The sequence below is a fragment of the Ostrinia furnacalis genome, unplaced genomic scaffold, assembly GCF_004193835.3.
Source record: "Ostrinia furnacalis isolate ACB-3 unplaced genomic scaffold, ASM419383v2 OfSCF0319, whole genome shotgun sequence".
In the NCBI taxonomy this organism is placed as follows: domain Eukaryota; kingdom Metazoa; phylum Arthropoda; class Insecta; order Lepidoptera; family Crambidae; genus Ostrinia; species Ostrinia furnacalis.
In genome coordinates this window covers 898,172-919,608 of record NW_021130558.1, presented here as the reverse complement: position 1 = coordinate 919,608, position 21,437 = coordinate 898,172, and the positions used below count along the sequence as shown (strand labels likewise).

The 21,437-nt window shown below is 41.6% G+C and overlaps 3 protein-coding genes across 5 annotated transcripts in view; 1 reads left to right on the top strand and 2 right to left on the bottom strand.

Moving 5' to 3' along the window:
- Positions 1 to 39: 39 nt before the first annotated feature.
- On the bottom strand, positions 40 to 3,118 carry LOC114359647 (neuronal acetylcholine receptor subunit beta-4). 3 transcript variants are annotated; one of them, XM_028314118.1, is made up of 6 exons: positions 3,041 to 3,118; positions 2,114 to 2,301; positions 1,515 to 1,820; positions 1,074 to 1,315; positions 720 to 927; positions 40 to 358 (listed from the first exon to the last, which is right to left on the bottom strand). In XM_028314118.1, exons 1-6 carry the CDS (start codon positions 3,096 to 3,098, stop codon positions 242 to 244), a joined length of 1,119 nt encoding a protein of 372 aa, XP_028169919.1. In that variant the 5' UTR covers positions 3,099 to 3,118; the 3' UTR covers positions 40 to 241. The 3 variants fall into 3 exon arrangements, with proteins under 3 accessions (XP_028169919.1, XP_028169928.1, XP_028169937.1); XM_028314127.1 differs by having other exon boundaries at positions 2,114 to 2,295; XM_028314136.1 differs by having other exon boundaries at positions 2,114 to 2,292.
- A 2,424-nt stretch (positions 3,119 to 5,542) lies between these two features.
- LOC114359677 (DNA-binding protein D-ETS-6) overlaps positions 5,543 to 21,437 on the bottom strand; it is a 30,880-nt gene continuing 14,985 nt past the window's right edge. Inside the window, exons 4-6 of the mRNA XM_028314153.1 lie at positions 7,386 to 7,495; positions 6,718 to 6,864; positions 5,543 to 6,411 (exon numbers count right to left, since the gene is read on the bottom strand). Of these exons, the coding sequence (XP_028169954.1) occupies positions 6,193 to 6,411; positions 6,718 to 6,864; positions 7,386 to 7,495 (476 nt within the window). The 3' untranslated portion in view covers positions 5,543 to 6,192. The remainder of the gene's footprint in view (positions 6,412 to 6,717; positions 6,865 to 7,385; positions 7,496 to 21,437) is intronic.
- The window catches only part of oaf (BRICHOS-like domain-containing protein out at first), a 59,128-nt gene continuing 46,041 nt past the window's right edge, over positions 8,351 to 21,437 (top strand). The window contains exon 1 of the mRNA XM_028314172.1: positions 8,351 to 8,644. The gene's annotated coding sequence lies outside the window, so the exon portion shown is untranslated. The remainder of the gene's footprint in view (positions 8,645 to 21,437) is intronic.

Below are 21,437 nucleotides of genomic sequence, written 5' to 3'. Positions count from 1 at the left end.
TTAGCATATGAATCCCAAAGTTTGCTTGCAAGTAGGTAGTTGACCGTTTTATTATGTAATAAAATATTTAAAAAATAAGTATTTCTTTTGTTTCAAAACATATTTTAATTATTAGAATCGAATCGCCGAAACAAGGCACATTAACACACGTCACTGGCTCTAGAAGTCTTTGGTTATCTAAAGAAGGCAATCGGTTCCGTTAGTGCACACCGGATCAGCCGCGAGTCGAGGCGGCTGGGCTTCAGAGGTAGACGCAGACGGCCACGAACACGGCCAGGAGCAGCGCGGCCAGCAGCGCGCGGTCCAGCAGCAGCGCCAGCGCCGCCCACGCGCCCACCTCCGCCGCCTGGCACGTGTCCTGCGAACGACACGCTCAAATCTCATTCGGTTCTTAAACAACTCTTCTCCTTTTTATTAGTTGGTAAAACTAGTTCAGCCAATTGTTTTGATTTGATTGCAATGACGATAAGTCCTAACGTGCGAAATTGGCATGAACATCTAGAATTGTTTATTTTCAGTTGACTCGTCTCGCTGGAATACTGTTTTTGTCTGCAAAAGTAGGTAAACCGTCATACTACTGTTCTAGACCCTCCATAAGCGGTGCAGCCGACTATGAACAAAAAGCAGGTTTGCTTATCGATTGATAACAAAAACGACGATAGACTTATTCGAGTATCTTATGTAGGTACTGCCACTCAATCGGGCCAGGCGGCACTGACCTCTCCCGGCGACAGCCTGCACAGCACGGAGAAGGCGGAGGCCAGCGTGCGCAGCGAGCGCGGCGGCGCCGACGACGCCCGCGCCACGCGCGCCACCAGCGCCGCGCACGCGCCGCCCGCGCCGCCCGCCACGCACACCACGCAGAACACCACCACCGCCGTCGGCGTCGACGACGACGCCGGCAGCCGCAGCAGCGCCGACACCAGCCTGCAACCACGGTCGACATTTTGGCATGGTGCATGACCTTCGTCATCCAATGAGAGAAAACAGGTGGTTTATGCACGCATTCCAGACATAATATATGAAGCACGGCACCAGAATTCGTGGTAGAACTGCGTTGGACTGCCGCTTACCACACCGCTGCAGTGAAGGACGCACACGCGCAAAGCGGAGCGCGCGCCAGCGGCGGCAGCAGCGCGGCGCTCAGCAGCATCAGCGCCGCGGCCGCCAGCACGGCGCCCGACGCGGCCTCGTGCGCCGCCGCGCGCCGCCGCAGCGTCACCGACCACGCCGCCACGCTCCGCTCCGCCTCCGGCGCCAGCTGCCCGGTCACGCTCATCAGCTCCCAGGACCCGGTCTCGAACACCACCGCAGTCTGAAGTTACCAAGGAAATCATTAATTTATAATTTATTCAAAAAGAACATTTAACTTCAATGAGAATACGGAACTCGATAAGGCACGAATGTGACGTCGATGATAGAGCGAGCATTCAGAAGCCAAATGTTTAGAAATGAACAGAAGCGGATTAATGGAAGCATTTCGAGAAATTTCTGAGTTAATTCTGCTCACTGACCGTAAATTCGTCGATTTCTAAAATTAGTTCGTCGGTGTTGAGCGTGCGGGAGCCAAACTTGAAGAGTGCTCGCTGGCGGTCGGCGGGCCAGCCGGCCAGCTGCACGCGCACCGGCACGACGGCGTCGAGGCGCAGCACGAGCGCCAGCAGGCCGTCGCTGCCAATGCGCGCGCCCTGCGCCGTCTGCGCGCCGCTGGCGCCGTTCAGCAGCTCCAGGTCCGGCACCCACAGCCGGTCCGTGGCCGCCACTAGCGAGTCGCAGCCCCAGTCGCTCGCGTTCCACTCTATCCGCGGGTCTGACCACGTCTGCGAGAACATGATAATTTAATTTTGTTTCAGTATTGCCTCTCTTGTGTCGTCAACGACGCAGAGACTGAGCTACGACATGTAAGCACTGATTAATCTGGCCTTGAAAACATTAGTATTTTCTAAAGGCTTTGCGGTGAGCAAAGGGGATGCCTCGGCTTAATTCCTTGCCACATATCCGGTAAATGGAATGTTGTTTTTCTATTACAAATTAATTTTGTGGACATTTGTTTTTCGTACATTCACGTTACTATCTTCGGCGGACGGCGTCGTCATGCGCGGTGCTGACTCACCATGACCAAGTCGGCGAGCATGTGCACGCTGGCGTCGGCGGTGAGCGCGGCGTGGCGCGGCTCGAAGCTGAGCCGCACGCGCACGGGCAGCGCCGGCGCCGCCTCGCGGTCGTACTCCGCCAGCAGCGCGTCCAGCTGCTGCGAGAGTGACGTCACGTTCGTGCACGCCTCCGCGGGCCCTGCTGTAACTTGCGCATTGTTATCATCATCTCCTCATGTTTGGATGCTGGGACATTTGCGATAGATGTATGTAGAGCACATGCATTACCTACTGTTACCGTGTTTCAAAATATGAATCGTACATCGATCTCCCAAATAAAATCGATTAAGAAATAAATCCCAACTACGATAAACATATTACTTGTTAATTGACACTAATGACTACTTAAGATAGAAATCAAAACAGATTAATTGATTAATTAGGGTATCATATACCTACGTGCAAAATAGCACGAAAAAAGGAAATTATTTTTTTACCTTACTTCGGAAAAGCCAAAAGGAAGGGTTATGATTAGCACTCTTGTACGAGTGTTACCTAGGTACACTGAATCTCTAACTATGCTTACACTGAATCTCTGATCCAGGCCTGATGCTAATAATAAAAGTTTTGCTAAACTATGACAAATAATTATGTATGTCAGCGGAAATCGCACTGTCCATTGTTTGCAACACTGGGAGTACCTACAGTAAATTATATTGGTACATTACATCTATCGCTTTCACTGGGGATAAAGAAGTTAAAAGAGGATAACAAAACATTTTCATAATAGTGCCTCGATTGTATAAGCGTTTAGGATCGAGCAACCTTAGGTGCAGGAATCCTCTGGTTGTTTGCAGCGCTGTGTGTGCATTCGAGACGCTAAGTTTGAAAATATTTTCCTATCCCTTGACCGAGGCGGTGGCGCGGTGGCGCGGTGGCTACGTTACCGAGGACCAGCAGCAGCGCGGGAAGCAGCAGCGCGCGCGCCGACCTGGCGAGCCACATGGCGGACAGTGGCCGGGCGCGTCCGCGACGGCTCGCGCGCGCCGCTTCAACAGGGGCGAGCAACAGTTCTTCCCGATGTAAGCTTTCATTACATTTTAAACTTAGGTACCTACTTGGTTGTTTTATGTTCGTACCTAAATAAAAAGTAATAATTGATAGTGGGGATTGGGGCATACAGTAGCAATTCGTGACATAATTAGTGTTTTTCGAGTACTATTGGTACATTATAACTATCCAGCATTCTTAGAGTTGTTAAAGATATCTGATATACTTACTTATTATAACTATATTGATTTATAGTAGAAAGCTATATAATATGTCCATGATGTTTTTAATATCTTGAGTAGTTGAGTTCGTTTACAAACCCAAATATGTACCTATGTAGAAGCATGGATTAATAAAACTAATCCATGTTAGTATACACGTAGTTAATATATTGATGGGTGGTTTAAGCGAGCGGTTGATAGGTAAGTATGTCTAATGTTGATGGGTGGCACTCTGTTCTTAAGAAAAACTTTATTTAACTTAACTAATTAATAAATTGTGCCTGGCGCGGTGGCGCGCCCCTGCGCGAGAGGCGCGTGGGCGGCTATCGGCACGGGTTTCCTGCGCGCAAGGACAATCCCCATAATATACAGTCCGTTACTTAATAATCAGCACAAAGCCGCCTCATCCTTTATTTGGTAAGAGTTTAAATTTCCCCAGTCATTCCTCCATTCCTTCCAATAACCCATCTTTTCCTACTTATATTGTTCATACATTTATCTCGGTTAGAATTTCATTTTTATATAATATTTGTTGAACAGGCGTGGAGTGTAGAGTCGAAAGATGTTTCAGGAGATGCATTGTGGTTTTTACCAACCAAATAGGTTCGTTCGTTCGTTCGTTTCAGCCAAATGACGTCCACTGCCGGACAAAGGCCTCCTCCAAGGTTTTCCACAATGCACGGTCCTGCGCTGCCCGCATCCAGGCTCTTCCCGCGACCTTTACCAGATCGTCGGTCCACCTAGTAGGAGGCCTGCCCACGCTACGTCTTCCAGCCCGTGGTCGCCACTCGAGAACTATTCTGCCCCAACGGCCATCGTTTCTACGAGCTATGTGCTCCGCCCACTGCCACTTGATTTTAGCAATTCTGCGAGCTATGTCGGTCACTTTGGTTCTCCTGCGGATCTACTCATTTCTGATTCGATCACGCAGGGAAACTCCAAGCATGGCCCGCTCCATCGCCCTTTGGGTGACCTTGAGACTTCTTATGACCAACCAAATAGGTATCTGATACTAAACTTGAGTCATACGAGAAGTGCCTAACTAACTATACTTACTCGGTGACATTTACAGCCTGACCTAGTTCACCTATAATAGAAAATAACCGATTTTAGGTAAAAGGTGAAGTCACCTGGTGCTTTTCATGACACCGCACCAGTTGCAACCAATATCACTACGGCATGCATATGGTAAAGTGTTTCCTATGACTTTTCCATTGTAGTAGGTACTTACTCTTACGTCCTGTATCCGTTTTCAGTTGATAATTTGGGGTTTTCCGACATGTGGGGATTAACCGTCAAGTATGATGAATGAGTGTATTAATAATAATTGATGGATGTTAAATTTATTATTTAAGTTATAAAAACTCAATGAAGCACAAACATTTATTGTATATTTTTTAAACATACAATCATAAAATGTACAACAAAAATAAAATCATAACCAAAAATGATTGTAAACAAAACAAATCAAGTACTTTAATAATCCTATGTACATCTACCATTTACCTAAATACATAGGCAATTACACTTTAGTATTATAAAATAAATCTTGTACCACATTAGTGTATGTAAATAGTACGAATACCTACCTACGCGTAATAAAAAATTAAAACATTTATTTAGGTACTAGTAAATTTACTTCTTAATATTTAAATTATGCAGTGTAAATATTTAACATTTTAACAAAAATTTCATCAATAAAAATAAATGCAGAAACAATTTAATGTACCTAGGTAACCTACCTAAGTCCTACAATGTGATAAGAAAATTAACAATAACTTTTTAGCATTTAAGATCTAGCTAGCTGCTAGACCAAAGTTTCTCAAACTTTTTGGCCTTCTAAATTACTCGTTAAGTTTTACGGCTTTTGGTGGATCTTTTCTTGGCTTCCTGAAATCCCCCTTATCGTGGATTGCTGCAAGTTGTGTTGTGTTTACTTTTTTTAACCGACTTCAAATAAGGAGGAGGTTATTACAGGTAACTAACGGATTTTCACATTTAGATTTACCTAACCTTAATCTATGTAACCTAGAATAAAAAATCATGCACCCGTATAAAATAATAAAATCAATCACGGAATAAAAAATGTTTAATCTTAAGTCTGAAAATATAATTGCTAGCGAAAGAAGAAAATGCTAGCGAAAGAAGAAAATGACATAACTTAACATTGTACCTACTACCTATAATTTAGTAGAGCTCTCGCTTAGCGTCACAGCTTAGCAATTAGTTAGGTAAGTAATAGGTAACTAGACACCGTTGTATCTACTTATTGAGTATATTGACATGAAAGTATTGCAGTTAATTGATTTTATTTAGTAACAGTAAGTACTTACTAACAGTAACTATATTATAGCTTTACGCAGAACTCTGCTGCAGAATATTTACAGCAAAAGAAAATAATGTAAATGACCGATTACTTACTGAAAATATATCATCGACCACGTGATGTTCTAAAATTACCTACTGTTCCTGCATCAAATCAATAGGAGCATGAACTTTAAAATTACTTTTTCTTAGAAAATAACTTAAATACTAGTTAGGTATTACAAGAGGAACATTAGGAAAAACGGAGATGACGTGAACATTTCTAAAACGACTTAGCATTTAATTTATTGAAACCAAGTTCTTTATTCTTCGATTACTTCCCCTACCTACCGATACTAAAGCATTGTTAGTCACTATTTTATTTAACTATTATACATTATTTTTAGCACAATGTGTGCAAACACGAGTACCTAGATAAGACAAGCCTTTAACTATTAGGATTTAGGGGAGGCATAACAGATGTAATACAATACGAAATTACAGGTTATCTAATTATTTGTGTTTCACTGTGCGTGTGACGGATGAGGCTGCTCATGCAGCCTTTGCTGGGGTCCTTGAGATGGTCCCTGGGGGCTGCCGAGGGGCCCCGGGGGCGCGTGGGCCGCGTGGCCCCCGGCGGGCGACAGGTAGTGCCAGTAGGGCGGCGCGTCGGGCGCCTGCGCCTGGCACGCGGCCGCCAGTCCTCGCCAGCTGAAGCGGTAAGCGTATCGCTTGCCGTGAACCTTTGCAAAGTTAGTTAATTTGGTCAAAATATTTAAAAACTGCTATACGAGCAACTCAAGAAAATGTTTAAAGCTTCGCAAGAGCAGTTATTTTGGCAAATTCATAATTACTTAACTACTAAAAAGAAATGTAGACCGGTCTCCCACTACATGGATTGTGAAGCTTGTGGGAAGCACCTGGATGCAGTCAGGGCAGGACCGGTCGTTGTAGTAATTCTCGCGGGACACTTTCGGGATTTTATTTGGCTAAAACGAACGAACATTTTTTTTTCCATTTTTCTGATAATAAATAAACGAAGAATGTACCTTGGTCATGATGTTCTTGTCGTAGTAGTAGCGCAGCGCGCGCGAGAGCTTGTCGTAGTTCATGTTGGGCTTCTGCTTGCGGCGGCCCCAGCGCCGCGCCACCTCGTCCGGGTCCGACAGCCGGAACTCGCCCTCCCCGGGCGGGCCCTGCGGGCAGGATGGACGGTAAGAATACGTAAGTCGTAGTGCTGACAGAGAGTTGTCATCTCTGTCAGCACTACGGCTACTAAGTACTCTATATTCCGAGGTCTCCAGCTCGAAATTTGGAATGTTATGAAAGTTATGTCGTTGAAATGGCTGTGAGTTACTGCTGAGTGGCATGCCAATAGCGATGATATTGAGATTTATTCTTGCTTATTTTCGCAATGCCAATGCACCACAATCAATGTCACACCAAACTCAAAGTGACTACGACCGCTCTGCCAAGAGCGAAACGAATAAGAAGAAGAATGCAATCCTGATGTAATCATAAATGTAGCCAATCCATCATCATCATCAGACGTCCACCGCTGAGCATAGACCTCCCCCAATGCTTTTTTTGCCCAATTGGTAGCAGCCTGCGTCCAGCGCCTTCCTGCCAGTTGTTCCAGCCAATCCCACTATCATCGAGGAATCACCAAGTGTTTGATTGCTTATACTTGAAGAGTGGTGTGTTGACTATGGCTTACCTCCCAGCAGATGCCGGGCGCGCCGGCCGCCAGCTCCTCCAGCAGGAACTGCCACAGCTGCACCTGGCCGCCGGCGGCGCGCGCGCAGCCGCTCAGCGCCGCGTACGGGTCTGAAGACACAATAATGAAACATTTAGAACAGTGTTTTTCAACTTTTTTCATGACGCGACCCCCCTAGCATGAAAAAATGTTTTGCGACCCCCCGACCTTTCGCTTTTTTTCATGCCTTTTACGAAGATGTTGTAGGGACCGAATTCTTCAATCTATACAACATTTATGCATTTGCATAATTAGATTTCGGATAAATCTAGCTTTAAAACTTTACTGTTTTTTTTTACTGAGATAGTTTTTACGACCTCTCGCGACCCACAGGTTGAAAAACACTGATTTAGAAGAGTGCGCGTGAGAATAGATTCTGATATGGGTAAAATTTAATCAAAGTAGTTTTGTCAAATTTTGACAAGTGCAGTTTCCGGCGTGAAAGAGTAAGCAAAACAAACATCATCATCATGAGCGTAATTACATAGCAGGAAAAGTTATCATACAAATTAATTGGTTTTATAAAAGGAAAAACAAATCATAAATATTAACACATACCTAATCCTATCTACTCTGGATAAGATTTTTTATCCACATCAATAGTTTTGGTGTTAATTAAATTGACTATTTTTAATGGCAGATGTTAGCGCTGTTTTTGTTAAAATATTTGTTACTTAACAATTAGTCATTCAAATTAAAGATTTCTAATTTTAATACAAAACAAGAGAGTTCTTTATCAAATTTTATTTTTTATGATACAAATTAAAAAGTAAAATCATTAAATTTGGTATTAACTTCACTTCATCAATTTATTTAAAAGTAGTGAAACGACTCGCCGCGACGCGTTCCCCGACGCTAAGTAATTTTAAATTTCGAAGCACCCTCAATCATATTTATCAATTTACTCTATCCGCGGCCCGCGCCCTCAGTGTCCTCGCCATCCGTGGCCTGCTTTGGGTTTCGTGAAGAAAATAATTTGATATTAACGATACATTACTACTAATGTTTTTAATATGCCAATTAATAAACTTTAGACAAAAATAAATAATTGTGATTGTTGTGTTCATCCTCCTGTGGCATCCGTGAGACTTTAGTGCAGTGGGTGTGTGTGTGTTAACCGATTGTTTAATTTTGTAAATGCAGTGACGTATAATTAATGGAAGACTATCCTGTGTGGGGAGCCGAGTAGCCGCTACAGCCTGATACAGCCAGTCTTGAATGTGAGTTGTTTCTATTTTTTTTACATTTTTTGCCTCAGATCCGTTGACAATCACTCAATCGCCGTAAGCAACTGTCCTGTATGTATCTAGTAGTTCATATTTTGATGATTTTATTTTCGGCCTGGCCGATAGGAATCGGGTTCTGCGTCGGTTCAATAGTTGTACCATACCCCCTTTATTATTAAAAAAGTTACACCAGGCCTGGCTCACTCCGCGCGGTACATCCGATAATTACAGGACCTACAGCGAAGCGCCCCGCCGGTATTATATCAGTCGAGTGTCAGCGCGCGCCCGTCAGGACGCTGGCGTGCGTTGTAGTATGATTATAATTCTATGATCGAAGTATAAGAGAAAGAAATATTGTGCGGCGTTCGGGTGTTTAAATTCGAAAAGAAATCTACCGGATTTATCTTTTTTTTTCGCTTCCCAAAGATGCTGAAAGGTATGTTGGCCATGTAGGTAATCAATAATTCTTAGGATAGTATAGGAACCTAACCTACTATGACTACTGCTCAGAATGCGTTCGTTCGTTTCAGCCAAATGACGTCCACTGCTGGACAAAGGCCTCTCCCAAGGTTTTCCATAATGAATGCATACTTATCTACATACGTACCTCATTACAAATAAGTAGAATAATTATTTTTTCACTAGACAGCAACCCTAACAGCGTAAGAAGAGTTCAGAGGCACGCGATAGAAAGAGACAAAACTTGTAGGTGAATAAAATTGTAGGTACGTAGTGCTGTGCGAGCTGAATTCCACTGTATCGCGTCGCAGCAAGACTCGCATTTATTTAAATCGTCTTGCGGAGTAATCCTTCTGTACCTGTACTATTACTTATTCTGTGGTTACACATAGGATGAAATCTGGATTAAAATGACATTTCCATACTAAATGACAATTTAAGCCAGAGTTCAACTAAGTAGGGTGGAACTTTTGTTAATAAGGAGGTACATGTCTAACTTTTTTTCCTAATAATACGATATTGTTTCAATGAACATTTATACTAACTAACAGACTATCAGTTTGTATGTAGTCTGTTGTACATACAGTCTTACATAAATCCATTGCGATATAAACATACACCAATGGTTATTTTCCAATAGAAAATAGCGCTAAAGTTATCGGAATTGGTGGTACTAGAGTCAAGCGGTTTATAATGGAGTTATTTTTATTTTATTTGATCACCAACAAGATAACGTTGTAGCATTCAAAGAAAAACTTACAAAAACGGTTTGCCTAAATAAATCCATAAATAAATAAAAGACAGGAGACCATCCCGTCCGCAACTGTAGCAAAGATGCTACGGTATGACAGGTATCCGTAGCATTTGCTACGAAGACGTCCTGCGGCAGGCTACGGCGTAGAGCTCACCTGCTACGAAAGCTTATAAAAAGAGCTGCTGTCACTACTTCCGTATTGATTATACTTATTGTAATTCATTTATATGTCTTTATGTTTATGTCAATTTCATGGTCCAACATTATATTTTATTCTACACTACAAATGAGTAAGTGGTGACTTTTTATTTTTACTTTATTTATTAGGACAACCAACAAGACAAACGCGCATACATGGAATTACTATAACTAAAGTACTTAGAACTAAGTGTTGTCTTAATTAAAGGCTGCCACGTCATGCAATGTGACATTTAAAAATATTACCTTGATAGAGATGTTGAATGCGCCGGTCGGTGGGCCTCAGCCACAACATTACACGCTCGTCATGTCACACACTTAAGATTTTTAAATCCTATTTTTGGGTCAAGTTTGTAAATTTATTCCACTGGACTTTCTAGACATGTTTAAAAATATGTCTCTCTTTTCAAATCACTTGTAACGTGTTCTTGCAAAGTTTTCGTTAATTCTATAAACAGTTTCAACCGCTATTATTTTAATTAAAACTTTCACTCCTTCAAAGTCCCGAATTAATTCACCTATTGTTTGTAGATTCAATTTTAATTTGGTCACAATTTTGCTTAAATTTGAGTGAATATACTCGTATCTCATAAAATACACACTATGTTCTTGCACTTTAACATCGTTGTTAATTGGCTATGAATGTTTAAAAAATGTAAAGAAAAGAGATAAGTGATGGTGTCAGCCAGCCGGATGCGAGGCCGGAAGCGCGCGAGTGAGCCGAGGGCGGGCGGGTCGGGCCCGCCCTGTCTCCGCCCGCCCTTCGCCGCGTCCACATTACATCGCTCGGCACTAGATTTGTGACGCGATTGTGTAATCAAGTGCCGCGTCAATGGGCGAGAGGTGATCACTTAATGTAGACTATAAAAATAAGGAGTGAAAGTGGAGTGTTGTGAACCATCAAATGGAAGTATGCGTGAGCTTGAGAGCTAATTCAACATCTTTATTTGTGTTTACTGTCTTGTTACTTTGATTAATATAACTAAACGTTGTTATTGTGGTGTTTACTGACAAACCTCATGTTACATGACTCAGATGCCAATCAATCTTAATGCTGATCTGTCTGCATTGCCGAATTGGAATCACGAAATTGTAATACAAGGCACACGCTTCAAGACACAATGAGAACTTTTTCTGTAAAAATAATTTAGCGAAATGATTCATTCATTGCAGTGAATCAGTTTAACTCACATTTTACAATAAGTACACCTTTTTTTCCTGAAATTGTTTCCGCTTCTTAGAGATAACGAGTCGCTAGCTTAGGTATTGGTGGAACTCATAGAGCTTTTACGAATTTGCGCGTCGACATGACGAAGCCGTCACTCGAATTCGTGTCCAATAAGCGCTTAATCATCAAGTGCTGTTCTTCCCCTAGCTAGTCTAGCTAGATGCTGCCTTTTTTGTAAGTTTACTCACTTTTATAATTTATTTGTCAAATATGGCCACCCGCATTAGAGCCGTAAGCCGTTTGCCCCCCGGGTCGTGGGGCCCGGGCGCGGGGCCGATATTGCGCGCGCGCCATGCATTATGCATGCGCTCCGCCAACTATGTGAGCTCATTATAGGACGTTTGCGAAATAAAACGAGGCCTATGATCTCTTTGGAATACCGCCGATTTAGACTTTTATTCGAAATATAAATATTTCACCTACACACTTTGACTTTGATCTCCGTAAATGAAACGTTGGGTTTGTTTGTTGCATAATCATTTAACCGCAAAAGACCTTCAACAAGCTACGCTATTGTTAAGTAGTTACTTTTACTTTATTTTTCGGCCATACTCGCTCTGACGCATAAATCACTTCTGCAATGCGCCTCACGCAACGCAAGATTATTATTATATAAACCAAAGGAAATAATCGAAATATTCAATCAAAATCAAAAATATTTTATTCAGTTTAGACCACTATTTTGGAGATTTTGCCACTTATTTAAGAGTAAATAAATATTTTCCAGGCAATCTTAACCATAAAGTATAATGTTACTAACAACGGTCCCTTTGTAACAGTAACCTAGGGGTATTGTTCTGTCCTCTAGGTATTTTTGGAGGTTTTCCTTGTGTTTATGTTAATAGTCATGCATGTTATCTATCCGCTATCTTTAAACCACATCATTTGATATTCTGTATTGTGAATTATCCCATCTTCTTTTTAATTAACTCCGCGCAGGGATTTGATAACAAAATAATTGGCGCCAGTCAGTGAGTGGCTAGAGCCGGCTTAGCTCAGCGGGCGCTCACAGTTTAGTGATTTCCTCCCCACCGAAATATCGTGATGAATGACTATTTAGTTTAATTAGTATAGTAATAATCGAATCGAATTTGAATCAAACCAAAGATGTTTTTTTAATTTTCAAGGGTCCCCTAATAATGGTAATTAAATGTGAAAGGAACCATAAGACATGGCACTGATTCCTAAAAGTATGAAACGAATACATACCTTTAAGCAAGAAACGAAGCTCTAGCTCGATTTGAAGTTTTGAACTCAAACGAATTCAAGTCTATGCAGGCCTTCCACCAATGATGTTTATTGAACAGTAACTAATATAAATTATTTGATGGTTATTAAGTATTTTAAACTCCTCCTTTTTTGATGTCGGTTAAAAAGATAAAATAATGAACTTATAAGATAAAAAATAAAAGTTTTAAAACTACAATCAGCTTTTTTAATTTTGTTTCTTAGATAAAACCGTCACTAAAATTACGATATTTCTTGACACATATAGCAAGTTTTAAACACCGCTAAAATGTGGCGCAGCATAATTGAGTGGTGGTAATTTATGAGACGCGAATAGAGAGCACAAATTAAACTTCTCGGAAACATGGCGCGCGCCGTGTGCGGCAGGCGACGAGCGAGGATCCGATAAATAAATTGCTGCTATTATAAGACACATTTCGGAAAACCATTAACGGACTTCAGAGGTATAAAAGCCGCTGTAGAATTTAGGAAACAATCTCCAATTCCGCTAAACTTACTCGTAGATAGGCTCAATTCGGGGAATCTCTAAAAATTATAGTTATGAAAACAAAACGTTACCAAATAAGTATCTTTAATAAAATCAATAGGCTTAGAGCGCTTGTAGACGTCCGTTTTTTTCACCGGATAACGGACCGTGTTTTTTGCCGGATTCGCGGTGGCGTATGGTTTATAATGAACGTGTGCACATGCATCGGACATGGGTCCGGCGAGAAAATTGACAGCAAACAAAGGATATCGTTTTTTGACGGTCCGTTATCCGGTGAAAAAACCGGCCAAGTGCGAGTCGGGCTCGCGCACAAAGGGTTCCGTAGCAGCAAAAGTTAAATCAACCTATCTCAAAAACTATAAGAGATACTTTGATCAAACCAAAAATCGTTGAAAGAGTTAATTAGCATGCATCACCTCTATTTTTTTTAGAATTTTATACCCCGTAGTTATAAAAATAGAGGGGGGGGGACATACTTTTTACGACTTTGAGAGCTGATATCTCAAAAACCGTTCACTTTAAGAAAAATGTTTTTTAGAAAACTTTATATCATTTTAAAAGACCTTTCCATTGATACCCCACACGGGTATGTACATCGAAAAAAAATTTTCATCCCTCAGTTACATGTATGGGGGGCCCCACCCCCAATTCTTTTTTTTACTATTTAGTGTCATAATTTTGTAGCGGTTCATACAACACATATTCCCATCAAATTTCATCACTGTAGTACTTATAGTTTCCGAGTAAATCGGCTGTGACAGACGGACAGACGGACAGACGGACAGACGGACAGACGGACAGACGGACAGACGGACAGACGGACATGACGAAACTATAAGGGTTCCGTTTTTGCCATTTTGGCTACGGAACCCTAAAAACGGACGTCTACAAGCGCTCTTAGGTTTTGTAGACTCTTCTAAAATTTTGCGATTGCTACGAGAGCACTTTAACGAAGATCCAGAATGTTTCTTATAGATAGGTAACTAGTTGTTTAACTCGGTGTGAGGATGATTAAACAATACGGAGGATTTTTTCGGAAAAACTGCTTATGCTAAGCGCAGTACAATGTTTTTAGCTATTCATTGATAAATTAATTTTCAGAATCTGATGATTAATTTCAGATGATTTCCTTGTCAAACAACGAAGTGTAGTTTGATCTTTATTACAGTAAAATATGTAAGTAGGTATGTATTTCGTTTTTAAAAGTTATCGGTAGATGTAGGAAATTAATACGCGTGACCTCGTGAAAAATATGACGCTTTCTCTCATTTTATGTAGGCTATAGATTTAAGAATATTCAGTGATGAAACTTTTTTTTCTGACCATTTTATATGTTTAGTAGAATATACTATGTAGTTACGGTTTTTGATCATAATTATGTGTAGTGTCGACTCTTGAAAAATAAGACGACGATCATCGCTATCGCCTATCATTTGAGGCACAATGGGAGTTCACTCGAAGGAGTGTTAGAGGAGGGCCCGCAGGTGGGAGGGCCGCTCGTAGCCCCGCCTCCAAGATCAGCTCATCCGATATGCATCTCTGATGATGACACTAGATGCTCATCGAGACAAAAAAACATTCACGTAACCCTTCTCGTTACAATGTAATCTCAGAGTGCACCATTCTTGCGATAACCCTTATCGGTAATGTGACCTTAATCTCTCACTAGTGTATTTAGGGTTAGGGTTTTTAAAGGGCACAGTATCTGGTAGAAGTCTCGTTGTGACGGACGACTCTTTGTGATCAAAACTAGAGCTCATGTGGCGACATGATTAAGTCCTGGCGGTCGAAGCTTGAGCAACAGATAGCGGGCGGACCTTCGGTATAACTATTTTATTTGAAAGCTCGTTAAATGATGATAAGAATGATATAATTTCATATATTTTATAAACATTAATTTTTATGTAGGTACGGTTTTTTCATTTTCCTTCCTTCTCATCAGTAAAAAAAATATGATACACATAATAATATTAATTCCAAGACATAGTAGAAAAAGCTTGCTTATCTTTAATGTACAACTATTTCAGTTGGATTGGCTAGCAAGCAATTGCGTTAGTAACTCCTGAAGTGTCGTTCTAGTGTGGGCACCGGGCAGGTGGCGGCAGGTCCGCATTCCGGCGAGTGAGTCACCGCGAGCGGGAATGTGAAAGCGAGGAATCCGGTCCGTTCCCAGGCCTCCGCGACCGTGCGCGCCTCAGGGCTACCGTGCCCATAGAAAGGTTGCCTCTAGCTTAGACTCTGCATTCTGGATGGTCTTTGGACTTTTTACGTTTACCTTTATTCTGTGAACAACGGCTTTCAGAGAAGTAACGTTTTTAGCAACAAGAGGTTATGGTGACCAGCCATTACAGTTGTTTTAAATCGCTTCAGAGTAACCTCACAGAACTATTAATGTACTGTCTACTGGATAGGTAAATTCCTTTTTATTTCAAAACTTAATGACAACCCTAGGTAGCCTGTAATGAGTGGTTCGTCGAATGGTCGTCGCTTCGTTTGATTTACTTTTGCGAACCCCGACGAAAGCCACCCGTAGATAATTTAGTTACGTAACCTAATCGATGCTTGACCCACTTAAAGCCTTGTCAATTGCTCTCTTCCTGCGAGAGGTTTGGCCCTCATAATTTTCCATGAAAAAGGTATTTTGGTAATTACTAACTATTGCTTTAGGCATTTTAAAATTACAATAAACGTTATCCGTGTGTTTTTGAAGCGAAGACCGGAGGTTCCTTCGACTTTTCCTATATTCTTCTTGCCGTGTCGACAACAAACCTAACAGTGTCAACCCAAAACTCCGCTACAAGAGTCGCGTTGTCTGTAATCTTCCTGCAGTTGTATGGGCACGCAGGGCACGACATCAAGTGCTTCGTCGACTGGGGAATAAAACCACAGTTACACTCCAAGTTTGAGCCATTTAAGAATCCCCACTTGAACAGATTGTCCGGGTCCTTACTACGGTCGATCTGCGTCCGAAGTCTATTTAAAGACTTCCAGGACCCAGATTCAACTACAACGCGACTAGACGACGAAAGAAAATCACAAATTCGTATCGCGGTATCGCTTTGACAGCTACTTCAAACGAAAACAAAACGCAACTGCTTCTTTGTGTAAAAGCTGAAAGAAAGTTACTTTTTCTCAAACTCAAGTCATCTGCTCAAATTAGATATGTCGTCTGGGATATGCATTTTATAATATTTATGTTCTAATGCCAAACTTTAGAATAAACAATAGATGAAGTCTCGTGCCCTTTAGAGTCGCCCTCTGAAGAGAGTTAAGCCGGGTGTCAGCCGGCAGTAAATTAATTTCCGCCGGCTAAATCCCGTGGAGTGGCGGCGAGGAGTAAATCCGGCGGGCGGCGTTATGGCCCGCCCTGGGAATAGGGCTGCCCGAACTCGTTTTTCTTTCAAACCTCCAATTCATTTTGTTTGTTAAGTGTAAATTAACGTATATTATGCTCCTCTATATCAAGGCTGCTCAATATTTGAATAGTCGGGCCAAACGGTGGATTCAGTCGTTAACGACAGGCCACTTCATTTCTGACAGCTAACTTTACAGAGGTCATAAAGTTTGAATCGGGCTGTACTGTGCGCGGCGAGATTTTTTAAATTTTGTGCGTATTTTCAACCCATTCTTGCGTGGGCCACTTAAAAAAATTCTTTAGCGTGCCACAGGGGTTGAGCAGACTTTCGAGCAGCCTTGCTCTACATACTACGCTTTTTAAAAAACTTATTTGCAGGAAATAAATTACTTTTATGTAAAAATTGTACACCTACAAAACTGCCCGTGATACATATATCGTTTTTCCGAAAATAGACTCAAGTATAAACAGCTTTTGCCCATGGCTTCGTCCGCGTGAAGTTTAGTATGTCACAGATCGTATAATCGGATGAATTATAGCCTATATTATATGATATTCTGATGTATAAACAATGCTAGTTTCATCGAAATCCGTTATTTTTTGCGTGAAAGAGTAACAAACATATCCATAGCTACAAACTTTCGCATTCATGATATTAGTAGGATAAACAACAAGAAAAAACGTTTGTTGGTGGCCCTATCGCGAGAGGGACATCTCTACCATTTATTGTGCCGCGCCCTCCCGCCACGACCTTTGACTTGCAAATGTGCCTCACGCTGAGCTGCAGGTACTAAATTGCAACTTGGTGTTATTCGGCACATTTGGGCCTTGACTTACAATAACATTAGCTAGCTCTCTGTTCAAAAGAAGACACAAAAGGAAAATAAGTGAAAAAGTTACCGTTTTTCATGAAAAGGAAAAACAATAACGTTACATATTCGTCCTTCGACTTTGCCGACTATGATTTTATGTTTCTCTATTAATTAATGTGAGCCACAGAATGTAAGCAATGACGTGGGTAGTAAGTACCTGCAAATCGTCTTACTAGAAAACTTTGTTATTTTGAACGCATTATACATAAACCACTCGAGAACTTTTCTTCCCCAACGGCCATCGTCTCTACGAACTATGCGCCCCGCCCACTGCCACTTGATTTTAGCAATTCTGCGAGCTATGTCGGTCACTTTGTTTCTCTTGATCTCCTTATTTCTGATTTGATCACGCAGGGAAACTCCGAGCATAGCCAGCTCCAACGCTCTTTGGGTGACCTTGAGCCTTCTTAAGAGGCCCATAGTAAGCGACCACGTTTTAGATCCATATACCATAACTGGCAACCCACACTGGTCAAAGACTTTTGTCTTGAGACACTGCGGTATTTCGGACGTGAGTATATGGCGGGCTGGAAGACGTAGCGTGGGCAGGCCTCCTACTAGGTGGACCGACGATCTGGTAAAGGTCGCGGGAAAAGCCTGGATGCGGGCAGCGCAGGACCGTTCATAGTGGAAAACTTTGGGGGAAGCCTTTGTCCGACAGTGGACTTCATTTGGCTGAAACGAACGAACAAACGATACAAAAACCAATAATTATTATTCAAAAACTAATTTCAAAATAAGTCAGTACGGTTTAAAAAAAAAATTAAACCATGACTACTAAAAATAAATTAAAAGTTCACAGTCAGACAGGATTAGCAAGATGTGGATTGGTGGCCTATAAAACCTTGTGTGACCTAAAGAGCCATATTTTTGGTAGAGTCGTATCTTACACGCCGCGCGCTGGAGGTTGCGGTTGAGGCGGCCCCGCGGCGCCGCGATTGGCCGCCAGCCCGCACTCCCACGCCTCTAACTTGCCTCTATATTTAGTACTTTTCGCAGATTTGAACAAGCAACATGTTTTACACAGCCTGAGTCATATTATAAGTTATGTATTGGTCGCGTAACGTCTGGACTATTATTACACAACGCAGGAGGTCGGCGCGGTCACCTTCCTAATTCAGAGCGGCGACGGCGCCGGCGACAATTATCGAAAACATTATTAATTATTATACAAAATAAGTTACAAAAGTTCCAATTCCTCGGAACTATTATTGATATTATTATCATCATTGTCATCATCATCTGATCAGCCTATCTCAGTGAACTTCTGGACTTAAATCACCCCATACAGTCCTCTTCACAGCCTGTATAGCAACTTTGACTCAGAGTACTCATACCGTGAATGTCTATGTTTCGTTTCGTTGAAGAATAAGCACCTACTATATGTCTCAAACTTTAGAGTTTTCCGAATACCACCCTGTCCAGATATATTCTTCTCTCAAAGCTGTTAATTCCCAGTCCCAGGAAAAAAAGGCTGTAAAGTTGTTTCGGCGCTAAGAGTGAATTGTTTTTATGTTACATCGATAAAAAAAGTTAAGATAATAAGCATAAATCCGTAGCAGCTAGACTGAAATATCGGCTCTACTAGGACTTGTGTTGCGACTGCAAACAGGAAAACCTCTTCCCAGAACACGCCCGCTGCGCTGCGCCGGCGACGCTTATAATTTAGCTTAATTGTTCTCTATCGGATGCGAGCCATGGGTCAAGCGTCCCGACCACAGGTCCCGACTATGAAGCTGTAGTGTAAAACAAAGAAGGAACTAAGGCTATGTACCTATGTAGTCTGTTTCTAAAACCAGGGCACGATCGTTCGTCCCGTTACCAGACAACAAACCTAAATACCTACGTTTTTTTTGTTGTAAATAAATACTTTAGAAACACACAGATCTGTTCTTGCGCACAAATGTTTCTATTGAAAGGATCGAACCCGCGACCTCTGGCATAGTAAGTTTGTAAGCTAACGGTAGAGACAGCCGGTATGCGAACCACTATACAAACGGCTATTGAATCAATGTATGTATTTTTGAACAATCAATTTATTGGATCCCATGTCCTAAAGCAAATTGGGAATAATTCAATACACACATTTAATTTGTGTACGTATGCCACCTGGAATTCGAATCTCAACATGTTTTCACCATGCTTCCGTAAAGATGATGACGAATCAGAGTATCTAGCACAAGTTATTTGCGAAACATCTCATTGTATTACAGTAGTAGTGGCATACCTAATCCGGCGCCAAAATTATAATGTTACTCACTAACTACTGCTCTATTTGCTGCTACCGACAAACGAAAATACACGCTATCGCTCACACAATAAGAGCTTCTAGCTGAGTTGAGTCAGAGTCAAAGTCCGGAACCGCGTGACTCAGCGTTTCCGAGTAAACATTGATTCACTTCCGCGGGTAACTAGTACGTATCTTACTATTCGGTTACAGCCGGTGCGTCTTAACCTGAGGCGGTATACTTTAACTACAGTCTGTGTGTGACTCACTCGGCGGCTCACATGTGCTCAGTCGCTTGATTGCGAAAGGATTTGCAAATCTCTATGAAGTTTTATGAGTTAATTCTGCTATTTTCCTCGTCACAATCGACTTTCATTCGACCATGTAAAAATTTTTAAGGCTGTCGGTTAACTCAAACTACTTATTCTCTGATACTTGCTTATACTATACAGTATCATAAGAATCATAACTAAGTATTTATGTGTAAGACTATTATTTTTTAAGTTTTTAAAACGAATAATTGTGCATTATTAAAACGTGTTATTTTTTCATAACACCCTCGCTTAAAAGCTCTTCAGTGATTTATCATGGGAAACCCCAATTTGCGCGGACGTGGAGTGCACGCGCACTAACTTGAGGAAGATAATAATAGTGTTTTGACCACAAATTGTGTGTTACTGATATTCATGAAAAAGTTAATTGATGCTGAAGTGTACCTTATTGCCCGTAATCTGATCGTTCTTAACTAGCGGAAGCATTCTAAAGCTCATATCACCAAATATACTATATCTGCCTGCTTTATTCTATGGTATGTTGTGGTTGTATCTCTGTTTTGTGCTCCAAATAAAATAAGTAGGTACACTAACGCCCGTATTCACAAACATTACTATGAGATCTCACAGTGCGCATGAACGCACAGGGTGACATATGAACCAATTACAGAGCTCTATTCAACGCTGTGCGTTCGATTTGCTGCTTCACATAAGGAAGCATGCGTCGTTTGTGAATACGGGCATAAACTTTCTTATTCACCTGTTATATTGAAATCTCGATGTAATTTTTTGTCATCGTATTCATCATGATTTCAGCCACAGGACGTTCACTGCTGAACATAGGTATTTATTTTGTGTTTAAGGATTTCATTGCCTTATGCCGGTTACAGACCAGTTTATCTAAGCTCGCATAGCTGGTTCAGTTTCCATACTCTTTGCATAGTTTGCAGCACATAAGTAAAGACACCGTAACTTTACTCATGTGGTTGCAAGTCTGCACACATCTATGGAATACTACATCAGCTATGTGAGCTAAAATAAACTTAATTTAGCTGGCATTTATGCCTCTTGAGTTTATTGACTTGAAACCTCTTTCAAAACGCTCTAACATCAGTTTAAAAATAAGCGAACTGTGACTGCGTTGAACCGAATTCCCATTTTGAACGAAAAAACATCTGCTAAAATAAAAACAACGCATCACGCAATGGAATCCTTACGTTACAAACATGATAATTATGCTAAATATCCACCGGTGACCCACGCGCCACGTGGAGACGCGCGGGATTCCTGGCATACCGCGAGTCGCGCCTGAATCATGCGCGCGCGCCGAAATCATCTCCGCGCAAACTCCGAACTAATGACTGAGCCGGATTCCTCTTGGACACCTTCTATTAACACAGCTGTCCGCGAATGCTTTGTACATTACGAGCAGGTATTTATTTGTATCGAGCAAGAACTTAGAACGTCATGCCATGCTTTGACATGATGGATACAAATGAGATTTTCCAAAATGAGTACATGTTTGACGCAGATCATTTAAAACAATCTAAGGCTGGGTTGCACTATCTTACTTTAACTTTCACAAACGTCATAAATCTGTCAAACTCCACACAAAAAGCACCGGTTATCGTTACGGTTAAAGTTAGGTGGTGCAACTCAGCCTAAGAGAACTGATTAAAATAATTGT